At 56.1% G+C, this 17,459-nt stretch overlaps 6 protein-coding genes across 6 annotated transcripts; 1 reads left to right on the top strand and 5 right to left on the bottom strand.

The window, feature by feature from the left end:
- Window positions 1–2: 2 nt before the first annotated feature.
- Window positions 3–2,045, bottom strand: MIH1 (putative tyrosine protein phosphatase). The gene has a single exon (XM_018859307.1). It carries the CDS (start codon window positions 1,877–1,879, stop codon window positions 137–139), a length of 1,743 nt encoding a protein of 580 aa, XP_018713194.1. The 5' UTR covers window positions 1,880–2,045; the 3' UTR covers window positions 3–136.
- A 1,911-nt stretch (window positions 2,046–3,956) lies between these two features.
- On the bottom strand, window positions 3,957–5,816 carry METBIDRAFT_17838 (serine/threonine protein kinase; the record flags this gene model as incomplete). The annotated part of the gene is made up of 3 exons (XM_018854736.1): window positions 3,957–4,415; window positions 4,518–4,638; window positions 4,693–5,816. Coding segments are annotated over 3 exons (1,704 nt in total), but the record flags the coding sequence as incomplete, so codon positions are not given.
- Window positions 5,817–7,778: 1,962 nt separating this feature from the next.
- On the bottom strand, window positions 7,779–9,125 carry HOS2 (histone deacetylase; the record flags this gene model as incomplete). Its single annotated transcript, XM_018856724.1, has 1 exon — window positions 7,779–9,125. One exon carries the CDS (start codon window positions 9,123–9,125, stop codon window positions 7,779–7,781), a length of 1,347 nt encoding a protein of 448 aa, XP_018713196.1.
- Window positions 9,126–10,644: 1,519 nt separating this feature from the next.
- On the top strand, window positions 10,645–11,824 carry SCL1 (proteasome core particle subunit alpha 1; the record flags this gene model as incomplete). The annotated part of the gene is made up of 2 exons (XM_018859314.1): window positions 10,645–10,651; window positions 11,088–11,824. The coding sequence occupies 2 exons, from the start codon at window positions 10,645–10,647 to the stop codon at window positions 11,822–11,824; spliced, it is 744 nt and encodes a 247-aa protein (XP_018713197.1).
- A 164-nt stretch (window positions 11,825–11,988) lies between these two features.
- On the bottom strand, window positions 11,989–13,371 carry ERG4 (delta(24(24(1)))-sterol reductase; the record flags this gene model as incomplete). The annotated part of the gene is made up of 1 exon (XM_018858444.1): window positions 11,989–13,371. One exon carries the CDS (start codon window positions 13,369–13,371, stop codon window positions 11,989–11,991), a length of 1,383 nt encoding a protein of 460 aa, XP_018713198.1.
- Window positions 13,372–14,239: 868 nt separating this feature from the next.
- On the bottom strand, window positions 14,240–17,050 carry LYS144 (Lys144p; the record flags this gene model as incomplete). The annotated part of the gene is made up of 3 exons (XM_018858445.1): window positions 14,240–15,970; window positions 15,997–16,218; window positions 16,754–17,050. The coding sequence occupies 3 exons, from the start codon at window positions 17,048–17,050 to the stop codon at window positions 14,240–14,242; spliced, it is 2,250 nt and encodes a 749-aa protein (XP_018713199.1).
- Between the last annotated feature and the right edge of the window lie 409 nt (window positions 17,051–17,459).

Consider the following 17,459-nt stretch of genomic DNA (forward strand, 5'->3'; position numbering starts at 1 on the left):
GTTCTCCTACTGAGTCAGCATTGACCATACACCCTTTGCCTATTACAAAAATAGCCTCCTACATTGTTTAAGAATCTTGATTTTATGCTCGTTTCGAATATTATAATGCTGTTTTAAAAAAGACCCCCGGTAGAAATCACTCTCCAACGTGACCCAAGTTTGAAGATTGGTTGTGATGGTTGCCAGCGCGTGCGAGGCGGCGATGTTGAAGAGTTTTGGGCTGGAGAAAGTAATCGACGGGCGCGTCATTTAAGGAATCACTCATTGATGACGCATCCTGTCTTGATGCATATGTTGATGCCGCGTTGATGGATAACGGCGAGCTGAAAGTAGGCGATGAGCCCTCTTGTTTTAAGCCGGGCCTGATGGTGGGACGCGATAAAGTTAGCCCCAATGCCTTTTGCGTAGCAGGAGTGCCAGGCGGTATAGACGTTGTCTTTGATTGAGGGTCTTGCGCAAAGTTGTAGCTGTTCACCGATGATAATGGGGTCGTGAAATCGATAATGTCGAATGCACTCAAACTCTTGTAGAAATCAGGTCTGTCGTTGAAAGGTGATGCGGATTCCAGAAGCGATTCCGAGGAGGAAAACGTTGGTGATAGTGCCTCCGAGCATATCAGCAGCAGCGACGAGTTCACTGAGAGCAACAGGCCCGAGGAGCTCTTGCTGTGGTTTCTGAATAGTGCCGTGGGAGGCAAGAATTCCTCGTTGTCAAGACGCGAGTACATGGGAGCGTCCTTTTCCGGCGAATCGCAAGCATTCAGGAAGTTCAGAAGAGACTGAGAGAACTGGGGCCTGGAGTCCTTCCTGTCCCGCTTCTTGATCTTCAAAGACCTTCTACTTCGAGGCAACGGCGCTGTGTTGGCGGAGCTACTTGTGTCGGAGCCAGTGAGCAGTGCTGTCAATGACGCTGAGCGGGTATGTGCGAGATTCAATCTAGGCGGGAACTGGTTGAACGACTTTGCCCGCGTGAGTTTTGAAGCCTGCATGACCTTGCTCATTTCGATCTCACAGGTGCGCTTGTGGTTGGTGTCCTTCATGGCAACGTAGGATTGCGGGTCACAGAGATGTCTGAACTTGTCGAAAAAGCCTTTGTAGCCGCGATCCAAGATAACGATGTCGGGATAATGCAAATATGGGTAGCGGTGGGCGTTGAGGTGCCGGTCGGCCTTCCGGAGATGGGTGGCCAAGGTGGGTCCGCGGAGTACTGAGTACTCACAGTGGAAGATGAGAAGCTTTCTGCAACTACTCTGAGTGCTGGCCTCGCTGAGGAACTGTTCCTCCAAAATCTGCTGCAGAGATACATTGATCGCCTGGGCGATGTGTCCCCCTTCGTATTCGTAAGGAAACCGGCAGTCGATGGTCACGAACTCGTCGAACTGGTCAGCGTATGCGCCTTCCACAATCTTGCGCATCTCGTTCTCATCGATGCGTGGGAGGTTGTCCTGGGCCACGGTGAAAGTTTTGATGCAGGTGTTGGGCAAGTGTGCGTTGCTGGTGAAGTGATCGCGCGGACTAGCTTCCTCGACGAAACTTGGCTGGATGCACGGGGAGGCCGTCTTCTGCTTCAGCGACGGCGACGCCAACCAGTCCTCGTCAATCAACGTGGAGTCGTTTGTCTCATCAAAATCGTCGCTGGTGTCGTCCTCCGGAAAAAGCGGGAGGTCTGAAAACCGATGCGAGACAGAGCGGCGGATCGAGGACGCCGAGTGGGAGATTTTCGAGCCCACCGCTCTGATTTCGAGCGAGTTCACGTACAACAGTAGCGACTCGAGCGGGTTTCTAGTGCGGAACTTGTGTCTGGGTGCTGCTGTCGGGACGGGGTCCTTGTTCCGCGGGCATGATTGGGCGAGGTGTGAAAAGACATGTTCGTTCTTCATGCTGGATTGATGAAGCAACGCGGTGATGATGCGAAAAGCGTTGGCAGACCGATGTGCGATGTTTAAGGCCTCGTAATGGCAGAAGCGCAGCCAACAAGAAACAAACCCGTGGTGCGTGAGGCTGACAAAGACTGGGTCGAGATGAGATCACAGGCTTTGACGGGGATTCCAGGCAATGCGGGAGCCGGGATCGACAGCTCAACGGGGCTCTTGTCTTCGTTGCGTACTGCCGCTTATCAGGGGCAAGAAATCCGCAAATTTCTCTGGTGCACAAAATCACGACTGCTCAAGAGGACAAAGGCAGTATATAGTGGAGCAAGCACGCTCTGGAGTCAAGCGGGGCACGCAGTCCTAAGGAGAAATAAGCTAGCGTGCTGAGAAACGCTGAGTTCAATGGGTGTCAAACCGCCAACAACCACAAATAAAACCTGGACAGAGTTCCAAGAAAGATTGTGTTGCTTGCTTGAAGGAGGAGAGGTCCGGATCACAATCCACGAGCGCTCGCATATAGCCCCAGGCCCGCGCAACTGGCCAGGGCTCATGCGATGCTCGAGCCGAAAGGGAGTGCGCCAAAACACGACCTGTACTGGGCGCCAGAAATGAGGCCCGCGCGCCAAACCGGGCAACAAAGGGCCAGGTGAGGCAAGCTCATACGGAGCGTGTGGGGCCGCAGAAACAAGCGAGAAAAAAACAGGCGGGTTTCCGACTCGGCCTTCAAATATCCAGGCGACCCAGCAATATTTTTCCCAGGCCAACGGCGGCGTCAGGACGGCCCGTGTTGGCCCCGCCCGTTTCACTTTAGCCGATGCGGCGACCACCTTGCGCGATTGCTCCGTGGAGGGCGCTCTTGCATGCAAGAGCCACAAGAAATATATTGCCCGTCGGCTTCAGAACACTGGGTTTGCTGGCGGGGGTCTTATTTTTCTTTTTTTTTTTTGGGCAAACACGGCGTGGTCCAGGATGTGGTGCAGCTGGCGGCACGACCAGTTTTTGGCGAATTCACGTCCCTGCTACGCAGCGCAAAAAGCTGCGTCGGTATTCCGTTCTTCCTGTTCTGACTGGTGACAGCGGCGTGTTTCGCGGGGTGAGGGAAGGATTTTTTGCCCGGCCATGCGCGAAACTGATGTCATGCGCCTCGTGCCGTACCTGCTTGTTTCGGGGCTTTTGACAGGAAGTTGTTTCGAGTTTCATCTCCATGTTTCAGGAGTTAAGCCTTCGGAAATTCATTCTGTTTTGGGCAAATGCCATAAGCCCGGTAGCTCTGTTCGCTTGGCTGTGTCCCCGGGACCGTCACTGGTATCGGGCTCTTTGTATTGCTATCTCAAGGAAACTCTAACCTTATTCTCTGTTGTGAATACGCGCATATCGCGACTGTAATCTTCCTGTCCGAATAAGTGTTTTGGTTCAAGATAAGCAACATGATGTGGGGCAATGGTATAGCCTTGCCATGCTCTGATGCCGCTGTGCCCTTCATTTTCTGATTGGGGCCGTCGTGTTCTTTGGGGAACCCATGGCCCATCACTAGCACATCCATACCCAATTCCGACAGCGTGTGGATGAGTCCATTCGCAGAATTTGTATGAGCCAGAGAGGTAGCATGAGCGCGCAGGGTTCGGACGAAAGTCCTGATGTGCATCCACTAGGGCGTAGCTCAGAGGCTTTGATAAGAGAGCCCGAATTGGTGCTTCCGTGGGCACAGCGCTATGGAAGCGTCCGCAAGCACAGCGCGATGGGGAATTCTAAAAGCACAGCGCCATGGGAATCTCAAAAGCGCAGCGACATGGGAATCCCAAAAGCACAGCGCCATGGGAAGAGTGCCATTCGTGCCCCCACTTAATCGCGCGATCCCTCGTTAGTAGTACCATCATAAAGTAAGAAAGTCTCCCATGTAGGTGCCCCTCGCTCCAATAGTCTACTGGTCTAAACGGTCGAGAAACTGGTCCATGGACATGGTGCGGTCAGCGTCCTCCTCGCTGCTCGCCTCGCTCCCTGTGTGACTCCCATCTTCTTGCAGCGCATCCTTGCCGCAATCATGCGCACTTGCAAAGCTCTCTCGTTTGGGACTAGTGGCAGGGCTGTCCATCAAGTAGGCATGGAGATTGAGCGAGGAGCTCGAGCTGGAGATCTTGGATATCGTGTTGGAAGCCCCGGACGACATGGAGTTCTTTCGAAGCAGCACGGGCCCGGAGTCGACGCTGGAAAACAGGCTTCTGTTGGACCGCGGCTTCTTCCACCCGTCGCCGAAGGCAGGCGGCGGCGCCAAGTTCGTGTAGCTCGAGGCGCCGCTGGAGCCTCCGGCCATGTGCCCGGACAAGGCGCTGATCGTGGGTTCGATGGGCTTTTTCTTGAACCGCGAAAAGAACCGGCGCGAGGGGCTGAACACCGACTTGATTGACAGTGGCGAGTCGGGCCCGATTGTGACCACCGGGTGCGCGGAGCTTGGCGTCTTCTCGCCGCTTGCGGACTGCAGGAGCGGCGAGTGTTTTGGTGCCAGCGGGTCAAAGTTGGAGCCCGAGAGCTTCAAGGGCGGCGGGATCTTCCGGGCCAGGTCCAGGGCCAAAGACGAGCCTGGAATCGTGTCCCGCGCGTGGGACGAGGCCACCAGGAGGGTGTCGAAGAGATCCGCTGTCTCGACCACCTGGGGCTCCGTGTCCTCCTCGTCCAAAGAGCCGCACGAGCTTGAGTCGTCTAGGTACGAATCCAAGAGATCGTCGACCTTCTCGAGCTCGCGCACGTTGATTTTCTGCTCCGGCACGGCGCTCGTCAGCGCCGAGGGCACGGACATGCCCACGGACACCGGCTTCAGCGGCAACGACGGCTCGGAGCGGCCCACAAAGAGCTTGCGGAGCCGCAGCGAGAGCTTGCTCTCCGCGGCAAACGCCTCAGCCGCGGCCGGCGACTGCGCGGAGATGATGTGGCGGTTCACGTTCTTGAACTTCTCGATCTCGGGTCTGCCGAGGTCAAAGGTCGTGAACCCGTGGCCCTTGATCTCGGCAAGCGTGGGCCGGGTGTGCGGGTCCTTGCGGAGGAGCCGCGTGATCAAGTCCTCGAGCAAGGCCAACTCGCGCACGTCGTCAGGCTTTGCAAGCGAGCTGCGCTTGGTGCGCGGGAACTTCAAGTCGCCGTTGACGATGTTCTTGAACAAGCCGAACTCGTTGAAGCCCTCGAACGGAAGCTGGTGGAAAAACAAGCAGTACAAGGTCACGCCGAGCGACCAGAGGTCGACGCGGGCGTCGATCTTGCTGCTGCGGAGGTCCTGCTCGTTGAACATCAGGAGCCGGTTGTTGACAAACTGGCACAACTCGGGCGCGAAGAACGCGGGCGTGCCCATGGTCTTGCCCAACTCCTTGTCGTCGTTGGCGTTGTTCTCCAAGATCAACGACACGCCAAAGTCCGAGATCTTGATCGTGCGGTCGCTGCTGATGAGGAGGTTCGACGGCTTGAGGTCCCGGTGGATGATGTTCTTGTACAGGTGGAGGTACTCGAGCCCGTTGGCCACGTCTCGCAAGATGCGGTTGAGCGGGAGCCGGCGCGCCGGGTCCTTGAAATACTTCTCGTGGTAGTGGTTGTACCGCTTCCAGTCGATCTCGCCCAACGCGCAGTACTCGAGCACAAGCAAAATCTTGTCGAAGCGCATGTCGTCGATGACCTGGAAGAGCTTGACCACGTTTGGGTGGTCGCACTCCTTCATGATCTGGATCTCGCGCTTGATCTTGGTGGTGTGGCTCAAGTACGTCTTGGTGATGAGCCGCGTCGTGTCCACGCGGTGGATGGTCTTGATCGCCACGTGCTGCCCGGGGCCGCGGGCAAGGTCCTCGGCCAAAAGCACCTTTCCAAACTGGCCCTGCCCGATGTTCTGGAGCAACTTGAAGCGCAGGTTGACGATCTTGCGCCGCAGCGTTTTGTCGAGCTCGACGCTGAGCTTGGCCACGTCCATCTGGGAAGAACGCTGATGCAGGGGGCGGGCTTTTCGCAATCAGGCGCCCCTCAATGCGTGGATTAATGGTGATGGCCCGGAGAGCGCGTTTGCGTGGCGTTCTCGGGTCGTGGTCGAGACGAGCCGGCCAGTAATCCTTGGGTCCTTGGGTCCTTGGGTCCTTGGGACTTCCTGACGCCTTGTTTGGGTGTTTGCTGCAAATGGCAGGCGCGTATATGGCGCTGGCTTTTTGGGGAGGCGGCTCGGGCGTATCCGGGGTACGTTGCTCCAGCGTTGTTATCACAGACGGTCGCGCGGCGCGGTGCCGGAGATTGAAATTCAGTGCCGGCTGCGGGCAGCGGAAACAGGCATCGCGCGGCGATGGGGCCGCGCGATATGTCAATCGTGATGATTAGTCTGAGTTCGGGCGGTGCTGGTTTTCTTTGTTTTTGCCTTTTCGTTGCCTCTTTATCCTTTTCCCCATACCTCTTGGCTCTGGCCTCTTGGCTCTTACCTCATACCTCATACCTCATACCTCATACCTCATACCTCTGACGTCTGACGTCTTACCTCTTACCTCATACCTCTGACGTCTTACTTCTGACGTCTTACCTCTTACCTCTTACCTCTTACCTCTTACCTCTTACCTCTTACCTCTTACCTCTTACCTTTTTATATTTTTCACTCGTGCTTCACTCCAGGTTTTTCTTCTTTTTTGTTTTGATCTGCCTCCTTCTTTCTGCTTTGAGCTTGGTTCATCCCCTGTTATGCTTAGTATTCCGTCTGGGTTCATGGACCTCGATATGCGTCAAGAGGAACACCCCATGGTGCCCTCTACACAAGGGATCAAATACACATTGCGGGTGTGCCACAGACCAACCCTGGCTCGTCTTCCAGGCAAGCTTTGATTGCGTGGGATTCGGGAGGACAGTGTGCTCAGGCGTCTTTGTGAGGCCTGTTTCGTTTGGTCTCGCGCACAACGAAATTCTGGCTCGGCTCGAGCCTCGTCCCCGGAACGTCTTTGCCAAGCGCGTCATTCTTTACGAGTATGCGGGAGAATGAATCTGTCCGCGATTGCTCTTGTGGGCTTGCGACAGAAGCTTCTCATCATGGGCGCCGCCTGTGCTCTGTAAAGTGCTTGCGATTCGGACTCGTCTCTTTGTGTAGGTGCACGGTCGACATTCACATGTATCCCCTTGGCGGTGTGCCTGTTGCAGTATTATGTGCCTCGTTGAGTCTGGCTGGATATTCTTTGTCCTGGGCCCTTCTGACGACTGTAAATTGAGACACAAACGCAGGGAAATTCACATAAGAAGCTCGACCAAACACCCTTCTGCTCTCCTCATTAGACTTTCCAAGCTAGAAGCGAAGCCGTGAGCTCGTTGGCAGGCTCTGGAGTTCTTGTCCATTGACTTTGCTGGGAAAGCGCAGTTCCAAGACCTCTGGAAATGATTGACTGGTCACAACTCATTTCGATTCAACTACCCCACACAGCGAATCCAGCTTCCATCCAGAACAACTCAAAACTCAGATTCCTTAGGGTATCAGTTGGATCAAGTAAACCACAGCGATGTTGTGCCACACCCAGCCGGGATGTGATGGTTGGTTTCAGTGGAGATAGTTTAATAATCCACACAATCAAGCACAGCCAAATCGATTTCCCGCATCGTGACGTCAAATGACCCTCTTGATCCAGCAACAGCTTCGCATCATCCTCCCGAACGCTTGCTTCCATGATCTCCCGAACAACAATTTCTCGGCGACATTCACCACTCACAGAGGCTTGCATCACAACATTACATGCCCTGTCCGTCACGGGCCACCGTTACTCACCAGCCGACATTGGATTCGCCCCAGTTGGCCACCGTCATTTCACGCGCCGCCATTAGACTCCTTGTCATTCTATTCGCCGCCATTGGACTCACCGCCAGATCATTCGCCGCCAGATCATTCGCCGCCAGCGGACTCACCGTTCACGGCCCTTCAGACATGGACCTCGCCTGTGCGAGCCTCTTCCTTTGCGCGTACGCTCTCCCTTCCTTGCGCCGTGTCTTCATTAAGCTCCTTGAGCATCTCCTCCTCCTCCTCAGTGAGTCCCGAGAGGTCAGGGGGAATCTCGTCCATGCGCACCAGCGGGGCGGCGTCGATCGTGCGGAGCTGCTCGAGAACGTGCTGGCGCACGCAGTCAAGGTACTTCTTCAGATTCTTGTTGTCGAGCCGACCGTCCAAGGGTGGGTGGAGCGAGTAGTCGGGCCCAAACCACTCGTAGGTCGGGATGCTGGACGGGATCTTGGGCTCAAGCGTCACGTCGTTCAACACGGACGTCTCGTAGCACCAGAGCCGCGACACGTTGCGCGGCGTGTACCCCCCGCCGCCCAACACGAGCATCGGGATGCCGAACGACTTGGTGAACTTGACGCACTCGCCGTGCGCGCGGATGTTGAGGTTGAAGCAGCCCAAGCGGTCGTAGCCCAAGGAGTCCGCGCCGCACTGCTGCACAATGCACGTGGGCCGGAACTTCGTGATCAAGGGCTCCACTATCAGCTTGTAGAGCGCGAGGTACGAGTCGTCGTCGATGCCGTCCTTGAGCGGCACGTTGACGCTGTAGCCCAAGCCCTTGTCGATGCCCACCTCGTCGATGGCCCCCGTGCCGGGAAAAAACTCGCCGTTGAACTTGTGGAACGACACCGTCATCACGCGGTCGGTCAAGTTGAACGCCTCCTGGACGCCGTCGCCGTGGTGCAAGTCGATGTCGATGTACATCACGCGCGCGTGCACGCGGAGCAAGTTCAAGATGGCGAGCACAATGTCGTTGGCGTAGCAGAAGCCGCTCGGCTCGGCCTTCTTGGCGTGGTGGAGCCCGCCGGACCAGTTGATGGCGATGTCGCTCATGCCGCTGATGAGCTTGCGCGACGCGTCCAACGTGGCGCCCGAGTACACCAGCGAGTACGCGTACATGCCGTCGAAAATCGGGCAGTCGTCGCCGATGTTGAACTGCGCCAACTTGTCCGTGTCCATTTTGGCCGCGAGCTCGGGCGTGATGCGCTGGAGGAACTCCACGTAGTCCTCGGAGTGGAACGCCATGAGCTCGTCCTTGGTGGCGGCCCGCGGCTCGTACAAGTCCATTTTCTCGTGCAACTTGTACAGGAGAACAAGGTGGTCCGTGAGCATCAACCGGAACGGCTTCATCGGGTGGTGCGGGCCGTAATGGAAGTGTGCCGCCTGGTTGTTGTAGTGGTACAGCACGTTCTTCAACGCCAGCTGCCGCAGCATTTGGTAGAGCGGCTGCTGCGCCGTGGTCTTGGTGTCGGTTGAGAATGTCGCCGACATGACAGCCGTGGGTAGGGGTATAATGGGTATAATGGGCCAGGGCAGCGGGCGTGGACGGGCAGGTTTTGGAGCCTTGGGCCACAGGCTGGGTGTCTCCAGAAATGAGCGGTGCTGGTGCACGGGTGTATGGCTCGGCGCCCCAGCCCGGGGCTGGGGCACGATTATCTGACGGCACAAGGGGGCGGCAGGTCCCAGCCGCGGGCCCTCGGAAGTGCCCATACCCCGGCTGGAGCTCCGGGGGCCAGGGGCGGGGGCTGGACAGGGGTGTTCCTTGTCACGTGACTGACGGCACGTGCGCGGGCCTTCCGCATTTGCAGCCATCGCTCGCCTGTTCGTCCTGGCAACGCTCTGTCAATGGCTCAACTTGACAGCTAGCCACAAACTAATGCCAGCTTTTCCCTGTAAACGTGCTCTGGCTCTGCCCTTGTTTGTAGATTTCATAGTTGCAGCTTCATTAAGGGAAGCATGAAGTTCTGCTCATGAGCGGCTAAAGAACTGGAGTCTTCTGGTGGTCTTTTTGAGTATACTTTCCGCCGGAGGCCCCATATGTAGATCGCCCAATAAACCGATGACATCAATTGTTTGGGCGACACGCTTCTTTCTAATGCCTCAAGGTAAATCAAGGAAAGGCAATCAAGGTGAGGCAATCAAGGCGAGGTAAATCATGGTGAGGCAAACAAGGAAACACATGATACAGTCGCTCTCAAATGCAAGGCTTGTCAAGACGAGCCCTCAAATCTACCACCGGATACCAAATCCCATTCATGAGGAGCTGCAGGGAAAACGTTCCAGTTGTTGGAGATTGTTACATGAACCAGTCACCTCACTTTGTTCCCAAACAAAGGAATGGCTGCAAGATTTTTAGTCTGGTCAACCAACTCCCTCCAGGTCTGCAGTTCGAGTGCAACCCGATAAGGTATTGCTGTCACGAAATGCCTATTTGAAAGTACCCATGCCCCGTTTGAAAGGACAGAGCTGCAGCCAAAAAATGCCACTCAAAGATGCCCCGCTCCAAAAGACAAAACCCTCAATCCTCAATCCTCCTCAAAACTCACACCTTTCTGAAAACCAAACACCCTCAAAACAACCCCCCTCAAAACAACCCCCCTCAAAACAACCCCCCTCAAAACAACCCCCCTCAAAACAACCCCCCTCAAAACAACCCCCCTCAAAACACAAGACAAAAAACACCATTCTTCCCACCCTAAAAATACGCGCCGATCCCCCAGCAAACAGGCCAAAACAGAACTCGCAAAAAGGAAAAGCCGGTTGCGCCCCGTTGACAAACTCATCCCTTTATATTACCCCTGAGACCCTTACCCCTGATATTCATTAACTGAAACCATTGACCCGAAAAATCTAACCGCCGAAATGGAAAAGTGTTTTCGAGCACCCTTCTCATTAAAGAGCGAGTATTGGTACAGGGTAGTGTCCTGCCCACAAGCTCGCCACCTCCACGCACCTCACCTAAACTAGACCCGTCTCTTACTACAGCCGTCATCTTTACATCAACACAAACATGTCTGGTATGTGACTTTTTGCCCCCATTGAGCACCCGTATACATTGCATGCTTTTGACTAGTACCGCCCGAATTGCCCGGCGCCCATGCCCGGTTTGGATCGTGCCCACCTATGTTTGCGAGCCCGTTAGCCGCCGGGGAAAATGACGCCCTCACGGCCCCAAGATCTTGCCAAGCTTCCCCGTTTCCTGGAAATGCCACGTGCTCTTGAGATGGCCATGGCAGTGCCCGAAAACGGCCTTTTGTGCCCCATCGACCCGCCCACCAGCAACGCAAGTGGGGCCCCCGCCCTCGAATCGGGCAGCACGTGATTAGCGGTTCGGCCCTGCCAACGCTGCGCCATCCTGCCCAACATGCCTAGCTTAGTGTATCGCTGCCTGCTACCACTGGGCGTCCCCCCTCCCCATAGATCCAAGCAAAGTTTTCGTGTACTAACCGCCAGGCTCCGCAGGATTCGACAGACACATCACGATCTTCTCGCCCGAGGGGAGGTTGTTCCAGGTCGAGTACGCGTTCAAGGCCATCAACTCGGCCAACATCACGTCCATCGGCGTCACAGGCACGGACTCGGCCGTGTTGATTTCGCAGAAAAAGATCCCGGACAAGTTGTTGGACCCCGCCACGGTGCTGTACCTCTTCAAGATCACGCCGTCCATCGGCATGTTGGCCACGGGCTCCATCGCCGACGCGCGCTCGTTGGCGTTGCGTGCTCGCTCCGAGGCCGCCGAGTTCCGCTACAAGTACGGCTACGAAATGCCCGTGCAGAGCATTGCCAAGCGCATGGCCAATGTTTCGCAGATATACACGCAGAGAGCGTACATGCGCCCGCTCGGCGTGGCGCTCACGTTCTGCCAAGTCGACTTCGAGGACGAGGCGCGCGGGCCCCAGCTCTTCAAGTGCGACCCCGCGGGCTACTACACGGGCGTGAAGGCCGTCGCCACGGGCCCCAAGCAACAGGAGGCCACGACGCACTTGGAGAAGAAGTTCAAGAAGACCGAGTGTGTCAACGGCGACTGGAAGGCCACGGTCGAGTTTGCCATCACCGCGTTGAGCTCGGTGCTCGGCACCGACTTCCGCAAAAACGACATCGAGATAGGCGTGGCCACGCAGGGCGAGTTCCGCGTCTTGACGCCCGACGAGATCGACGAGCGGTTGGTCGCCATCGCCGAGTTGGACTGAGCGGGGCGCACGTCTCGCGCACGCGCTCTAGCGGCGTGTACGTCCGAGGCAGCGCAGTCGTCCTCGCTCGTCAACCAGAGTTCTGCGCTGCCTCAGACCCAAGTTTCTAGGCAGTTTACTTTTTTGATAGGAATAATATGTACTCTTTTGGGCACGGTCGCAAATCACCACACGTACGGGATGAACATGTATGGGCACGCCTCAAGGTACCTGTCCCAGTCCTTCCCGTACTTGCGGGCACACTTCCGCTGGTCTCGGTACGCTCTGTGCACCAACACAATCAAGAAGAAAACCGGGAAGAACCACGGGAAGGGCGAGGCAAAGCCACAGATGAGCCCCCACGTGAGCGACTGGACGTAGTCCGCGGTGTAGTGCGCCTTGCGGGCGTACTTGTACCAGCCGTCAGTCAACAACAAGGACCCATTCTCGCACCTGATGTACGAGGGGTTCACGAGATCAGAACATGGCAAGTAAGGAAAGGTTTTCCTGAGGTTGGTGTTGCCGGACATGATCCTTCTGAAACTGTTCTTTTGTCTGTTGCCAGTGTCGAAGAAGAAGTACGCCACGGTCAAGACTGCAAACAACGACACGTTGTACATGGTGGACCAGCGGTACTCCGAAGGGTCGTGGTAGGCCACAAACAAGGTGCAGTGGCAGTACGTGTAGGGCACGCCGGCAATGTTCCAGAAACACAACATGAACCCAAACTTCTCGTAGGCCATGTCCCACGTGGGCACAATCAATTCCTCGCCCTTGGAGCAGGCATTGGCGTAGAGCCAGTGTGCGTAGAGGAGGAACCACGCTTGGGGAGAGGCGTGGCCGTAGGTGTCAAACTGCTTCAAGACTGTGGCCAAGGACAAGAAGTACAAGGTGAACCAAGGGATTCTCACCTCGAAGAACATCTTGATGTCCAAGTACTTGCCGATTCTGGGGTTCAAGGGCGCGCCCATGAAGCAGTCGTAGATGTGGTTGCCTGTCATTCTGTGGTAGTCCTTGGACACGGTGAGCGTGTAAACGTACAAGCCGATGGAAAAAACAAGCCCGTACACAATGGCGGTGACCATGATCTCGCCAAAATGGTCGATGATGAAGTACATCTTGTACCCGGCGAAATGCATGCCAATGAGAACAACGTTGGTGGTGTAGAAAGACCACACGGCGTTGCAGTAGTAGGGCAACTGCTTGCCTCCCAAATGGGTCAAGGGTTGTCCTTTGGTCCAGACGCCTGGGAGCACCAAGTAAAAAACGCCTTGCACCACGAAGAAAACGGTGAACACGGCCACCACCGTCAACGACGGAACACCATGCTGCACGAAATACTGCCACAACTGCTCGCCAAAATCGGTCCAGGTTTGCTCGTCCGCAGGCCATGCGGGCTGGCCGCCGTAGAACTGGGCGCTGATCCACATGTACACCATCAAAAGAGGGAACCCGATCATCATGCCCAACGCTCCGGCCGGACCGCCGAATTCCCACTCAATCTGGTCTTTGGGCAAGTACTTGCCCTCGGAGGCGTCGACCAAGGGTGCGGCTTCAGACTGCGACATTGTTTTGGTGATGTATCCTGAATGCAAAAGAAAAAAGAAGAAGCGGCAAACTCCTCGGAATGTTGGGACTGGAGACACGTTGTTTGTTTTTCAGCCGCCCATATGCAGACTGGCACCTCGCCTGTACGAGCAAACGAGGAAACGACCAGGGCTCGCGCAGACGGCTCCGGAGTTCACCAGCCGGAAGGCTCACGGGGCCGGTTTGTTCTGCGAGGTATGTCAGTGTTTTTCTGCCGACTTTTCCACGGATCAATTGGCCATAGTGGGGTCAGCCGTCACCGTGTATCTGCATATGAATGTGTTTTCCTGGACACTACGCCCCCCCCCCCCCACCGGCACTCCGTTTCAGTCAGTTGAGCAGGTGACAGCAAGATGCACTTATCCCACGTAGTGAAACTTTTTTGCATAGAAGCTGAGTTTCCATGTAGTGAGTAATCACCCTGGGGTGTCCAGCCATGTCGACTGGCCACTGGCATCAGACACGCCAGGTATTATAATGGCAAGGATTGGTGTCTGCTTAAGACAGTTCTCCGAACAAGAGGTTGATATCAGACGAAAATGGGTCCTGTTGTAGAGCACAAAGCGCAAGCTACGGCAATCTTGCGTGTGATTCCAGCTTCGCTCAGCCCACAAAAGGGCCTCTGCGGGAGTCCTCATTCGCCCAGTATTCCAGAAGAACGAGCACCTTCGAACTGATGAGCCACAGTAAACAAAAGTCGTTTCACACTTGTGAAATACACCTTCCAATCCTTGCGCGGGATCCAGAGAACCTCAAAGAAACGCTACGACATCGCGGCATCGCCACGCATGGACATCTCCAGCATTTGCGTGTTTTCAAGACGTCGGCAGGTTTCCCCGGCGCGGCACACTAGCAAAAAGGAATGTCGCTCGTGCTGCCGCAGAAGTCGTAGACTCGCTCGTCAAGCTCGCCCTGAAGCGCCTTCCGGTTCGCATTGCGGAACAGCTTGATACTAGCCACCATGTCCAATGACTTGAGCGAGCTTCCGTTGCCCAACTTCAAGAGCCCGAGGAAATAAAGCTCGATTTGCTCGAAGTGGTTCTCATCAACCACCACGGCCGAGACCAACCGGAACATCGAATGCACCATGACGCAGCGGATGTCGAACAAGCGGCTGCTCAAGTAGTAGTGCGTGCTTTCGGCGAGAACAAGATGCCTGTCGTGTTCGTATTGTGCGGCCGCCTTGCTCTGGATGAAGAACGCTCCGTCAAAGAACTTGCGGATGATGTGTTGCACGTCCGGGTGGCTCCGGGGTAGCCCGAGGAAGCTTGGCGACACCATGATCCGCAACGACAAGTAGTCCCCATGGTACTGGTGAGACGCGTCGAACCACGAGAACACACGGGGTGAGCCGTGCCCCTGTGGCTTGCTAATATAGCAGCTTTCAAGGAGCCTTGCCGGGTTCTCGCCAGTGTATTCCGGGTGGCCCGGACTCGAACGGGGAATCTCGAACGTGCGGAGACAAACCTCGGGCACAACGCGCTCCTGGAGCAGCGCGTCCACGAGCCCCAAGAGATGCATGGTCCAGCGGAAGGGCACGTGCACGAGCGCCCGGGCTTTCACGGCATCCGTGACGGACACGAACGCCACCAAGGGCCGCAAGAAGCTGGCGTTGAAGCCCCAGTACAGGCTGAACACGGCGCCGCCGGCGGTGGTGCACACCAAGCCCACACGCTGCAACGCCCGGTGGTACTCGCGGTTCGCGTGCGGATCAATGCGCCCGGTGTCCACAAGGAGGTGGTACCCCTTTTCGGGATCCACGTCCGGACCGCACAGATACACGTCCAGCATTAGCTGCAGGGCGTCCAGCCCGTCCCAGCCGGCGGCCCTGCTCAAGGCCCCGCCCACTGCGGTGTGCATAGCCGCAGAGGTCTCGATGGCGAAAAACCAGCACTTGGCGAGCGCTAGCCCGGGCGACATGTACGGCGCGTGGCGTTCCTGCGACAGCCGGGACATTTCAGAGTATCGCACGAGCAAATCGCGGGCGCCCCGCAAGTGGTCTTTCCAAGAACTGGGCGCGTGGGCGTCGAGGAGCGTGGAGGCGGCCGTGAAGCGCGTGCTCATGATCAACACGGTAAGAAGAAGCCGCTCGACGCTGCCGGCAAACACGGCCGAGTTGTGGAGGAACTGGTGGCTGGTGAACGCGTTGGTGAGCGCCTTGAAACACACACGCGTGTAGAAGTGCAGCGCCCGGTCGTGCCGCTTGTCATTGGTGCGGATGAACTGCAAGGTGGCGGCGATGGCGAGCAAGGACGTGAGCAAGTACGTGCATTTCACCAGTGCCGAGAGGAGCAACCGGGCCACGCCGTTCGCCTCGGCCAGCGCGGCGAAGGGGAAAAGGTGGAACGACAAGTCGGTGGTGGTGAGCACGCGGAGATAGGACACGTGCGGCTCGCGGAGCCTGTTTTCACGCACGCACTGTTCGACGAGCACGGACGTCGGAAGTGATAGGTGTTTATGGTGGGTGTGGGGCGACAACGAGCTTTCGAGCAAGTCCCGGTTGAGGGGGAAGTCGTCGATGTTGAGGTCGTGCTGGTCTGATGAAGACGCCGGGTTTGCGAGACCAAGTTGTGTGTCGAGCTGGGGAGACGTGTTTTGGGCTTCACCGTGGGGCAAAGTGTGGTCTGTGTGATCTGGATGTTCTGTGTGATTTGGATGCTCTGTGTGATTTGGATGCTCTGTGTGTTCTGCGTGCTCTGTGAGTTCTGCATTCTCTGTGAGTTCTGCATTCTCTGTGAGTTCTGCGTGCTCTGTGAGTTCTGAGTACTGTGGTTGTTCTGGGTACTGTGAATGTTCGGAGTCCTTCCGAGCCAGCTGCTCTTGGTGCTCTGTCCGCTTTATCATATCATGTTCTATCTGCTTAGAACTCTGGCGTTTTTGTTGCTTTGGAACCTGGTGCTCTGTCTGTTCGGAAACCCAGCACCCTGTCTGTTCTAGAATGGCGTCTAAGTCTCCCGCGTTGTCGCCTGCGTCTATCAGGAGGTCAAGATAGAAGCCGTCTAGAAACAAATTCACATTTTCCTGCAAGTTCTGCATGTCCAACGGCAAAAAACTAGGCAGCGTTTCCAATGGTGGTTTTCCGGTCCAATCGAAGTGTGCCAGCCCCAGGGTGTCGCCGGTTCTTGCCGGTGGTTCTGCTCGCTCCAATGTCGCTTCTGAGCCCGTATTTATATCTCGCTCCAAATTCCCAGATACAGCAGTGATGGGCTCTACGCGTGAAATCCCGTCTGGAGACCGCGTTGGCAACCACCGGTTTGGATACCGCTTTGGAGACTCGTCACCATGTGCTCCACGATACTGCTGCCCATCTGCTGGGATGCCGTTCGGTGTCGTGAGTCTGCGATTGGGAGTCACGTCACGGACATGCAAGTCCGTTGTTCCAGCCTTTTTCGGCCGGTAAAATTTTACCGTAAGCGGAGCTTCTTTTCTTCCCACGCTGTTTCCTGGAGCGCCCGAACTGATATTTTCAGCGTGATCCCGTGGCTCCGTGCCGGCGGGATACACGCATATCTTCTTGAGCCGCGAGCAGTTGTAACAGGCCAACTCAGTCTCATCACACTTGATTCTGCGGCGCTTACACTCCACACAGCCTTTGCGGGAATACTTTCGTTTCTTGATCTTGCGGTGCACGTGCGTGTCTGGACCCGGAACCGCTGCCATCTTGGATGTATAAATGCGGGCCGGAATTGGTTGTGCCACTCCAAATAACAGTTGTTCCCTTTCGAAAGTCCCCTTTTGTTTAACTTTCGGGGGATTATTCCTTGCTACCAAGATCACAAAAGGCCTTGGCGCCGGCTTCCGTGACTTGATGGTGATTGGCCCGCCGCTTGCTGATCTATTGTGTCACCACGTTGTCTGCCAAATCTGCTGGATCTGGCATCTGATTCCGCGTCGAGGTATTCCGCGCCGGCCCCAGGCTTAATGAACCGGGGCCAGGGCTCATATAGCGCGACCATCCTGTTGGACCAAAAATGAAAGTCAAACGCCAACAGAGAACCAGAAACTGGGCCGTATCAAATGAGGAGCCTTGACAATGTCCAATAAGGGTCGTTTGATATCCTTGCCCAGT

Source organism: Metschnikowia bicuspidata, assembly GCF_001664035.1.
Source record: "Metschnikowia bicuspidata var. bicuspidata NRRL YB-4993 chromosome Unknown METBIscaffold_1, whole genome shotgun sequence".
In the NCBI taxonomy this organism is placed as follows: Eukaryota; Fungi; Ascomycota; class Pichiomycetes; order Serinales; family Metschnikowiaceae; genus Metschnikowia; species Metschnikowia bicuspidata.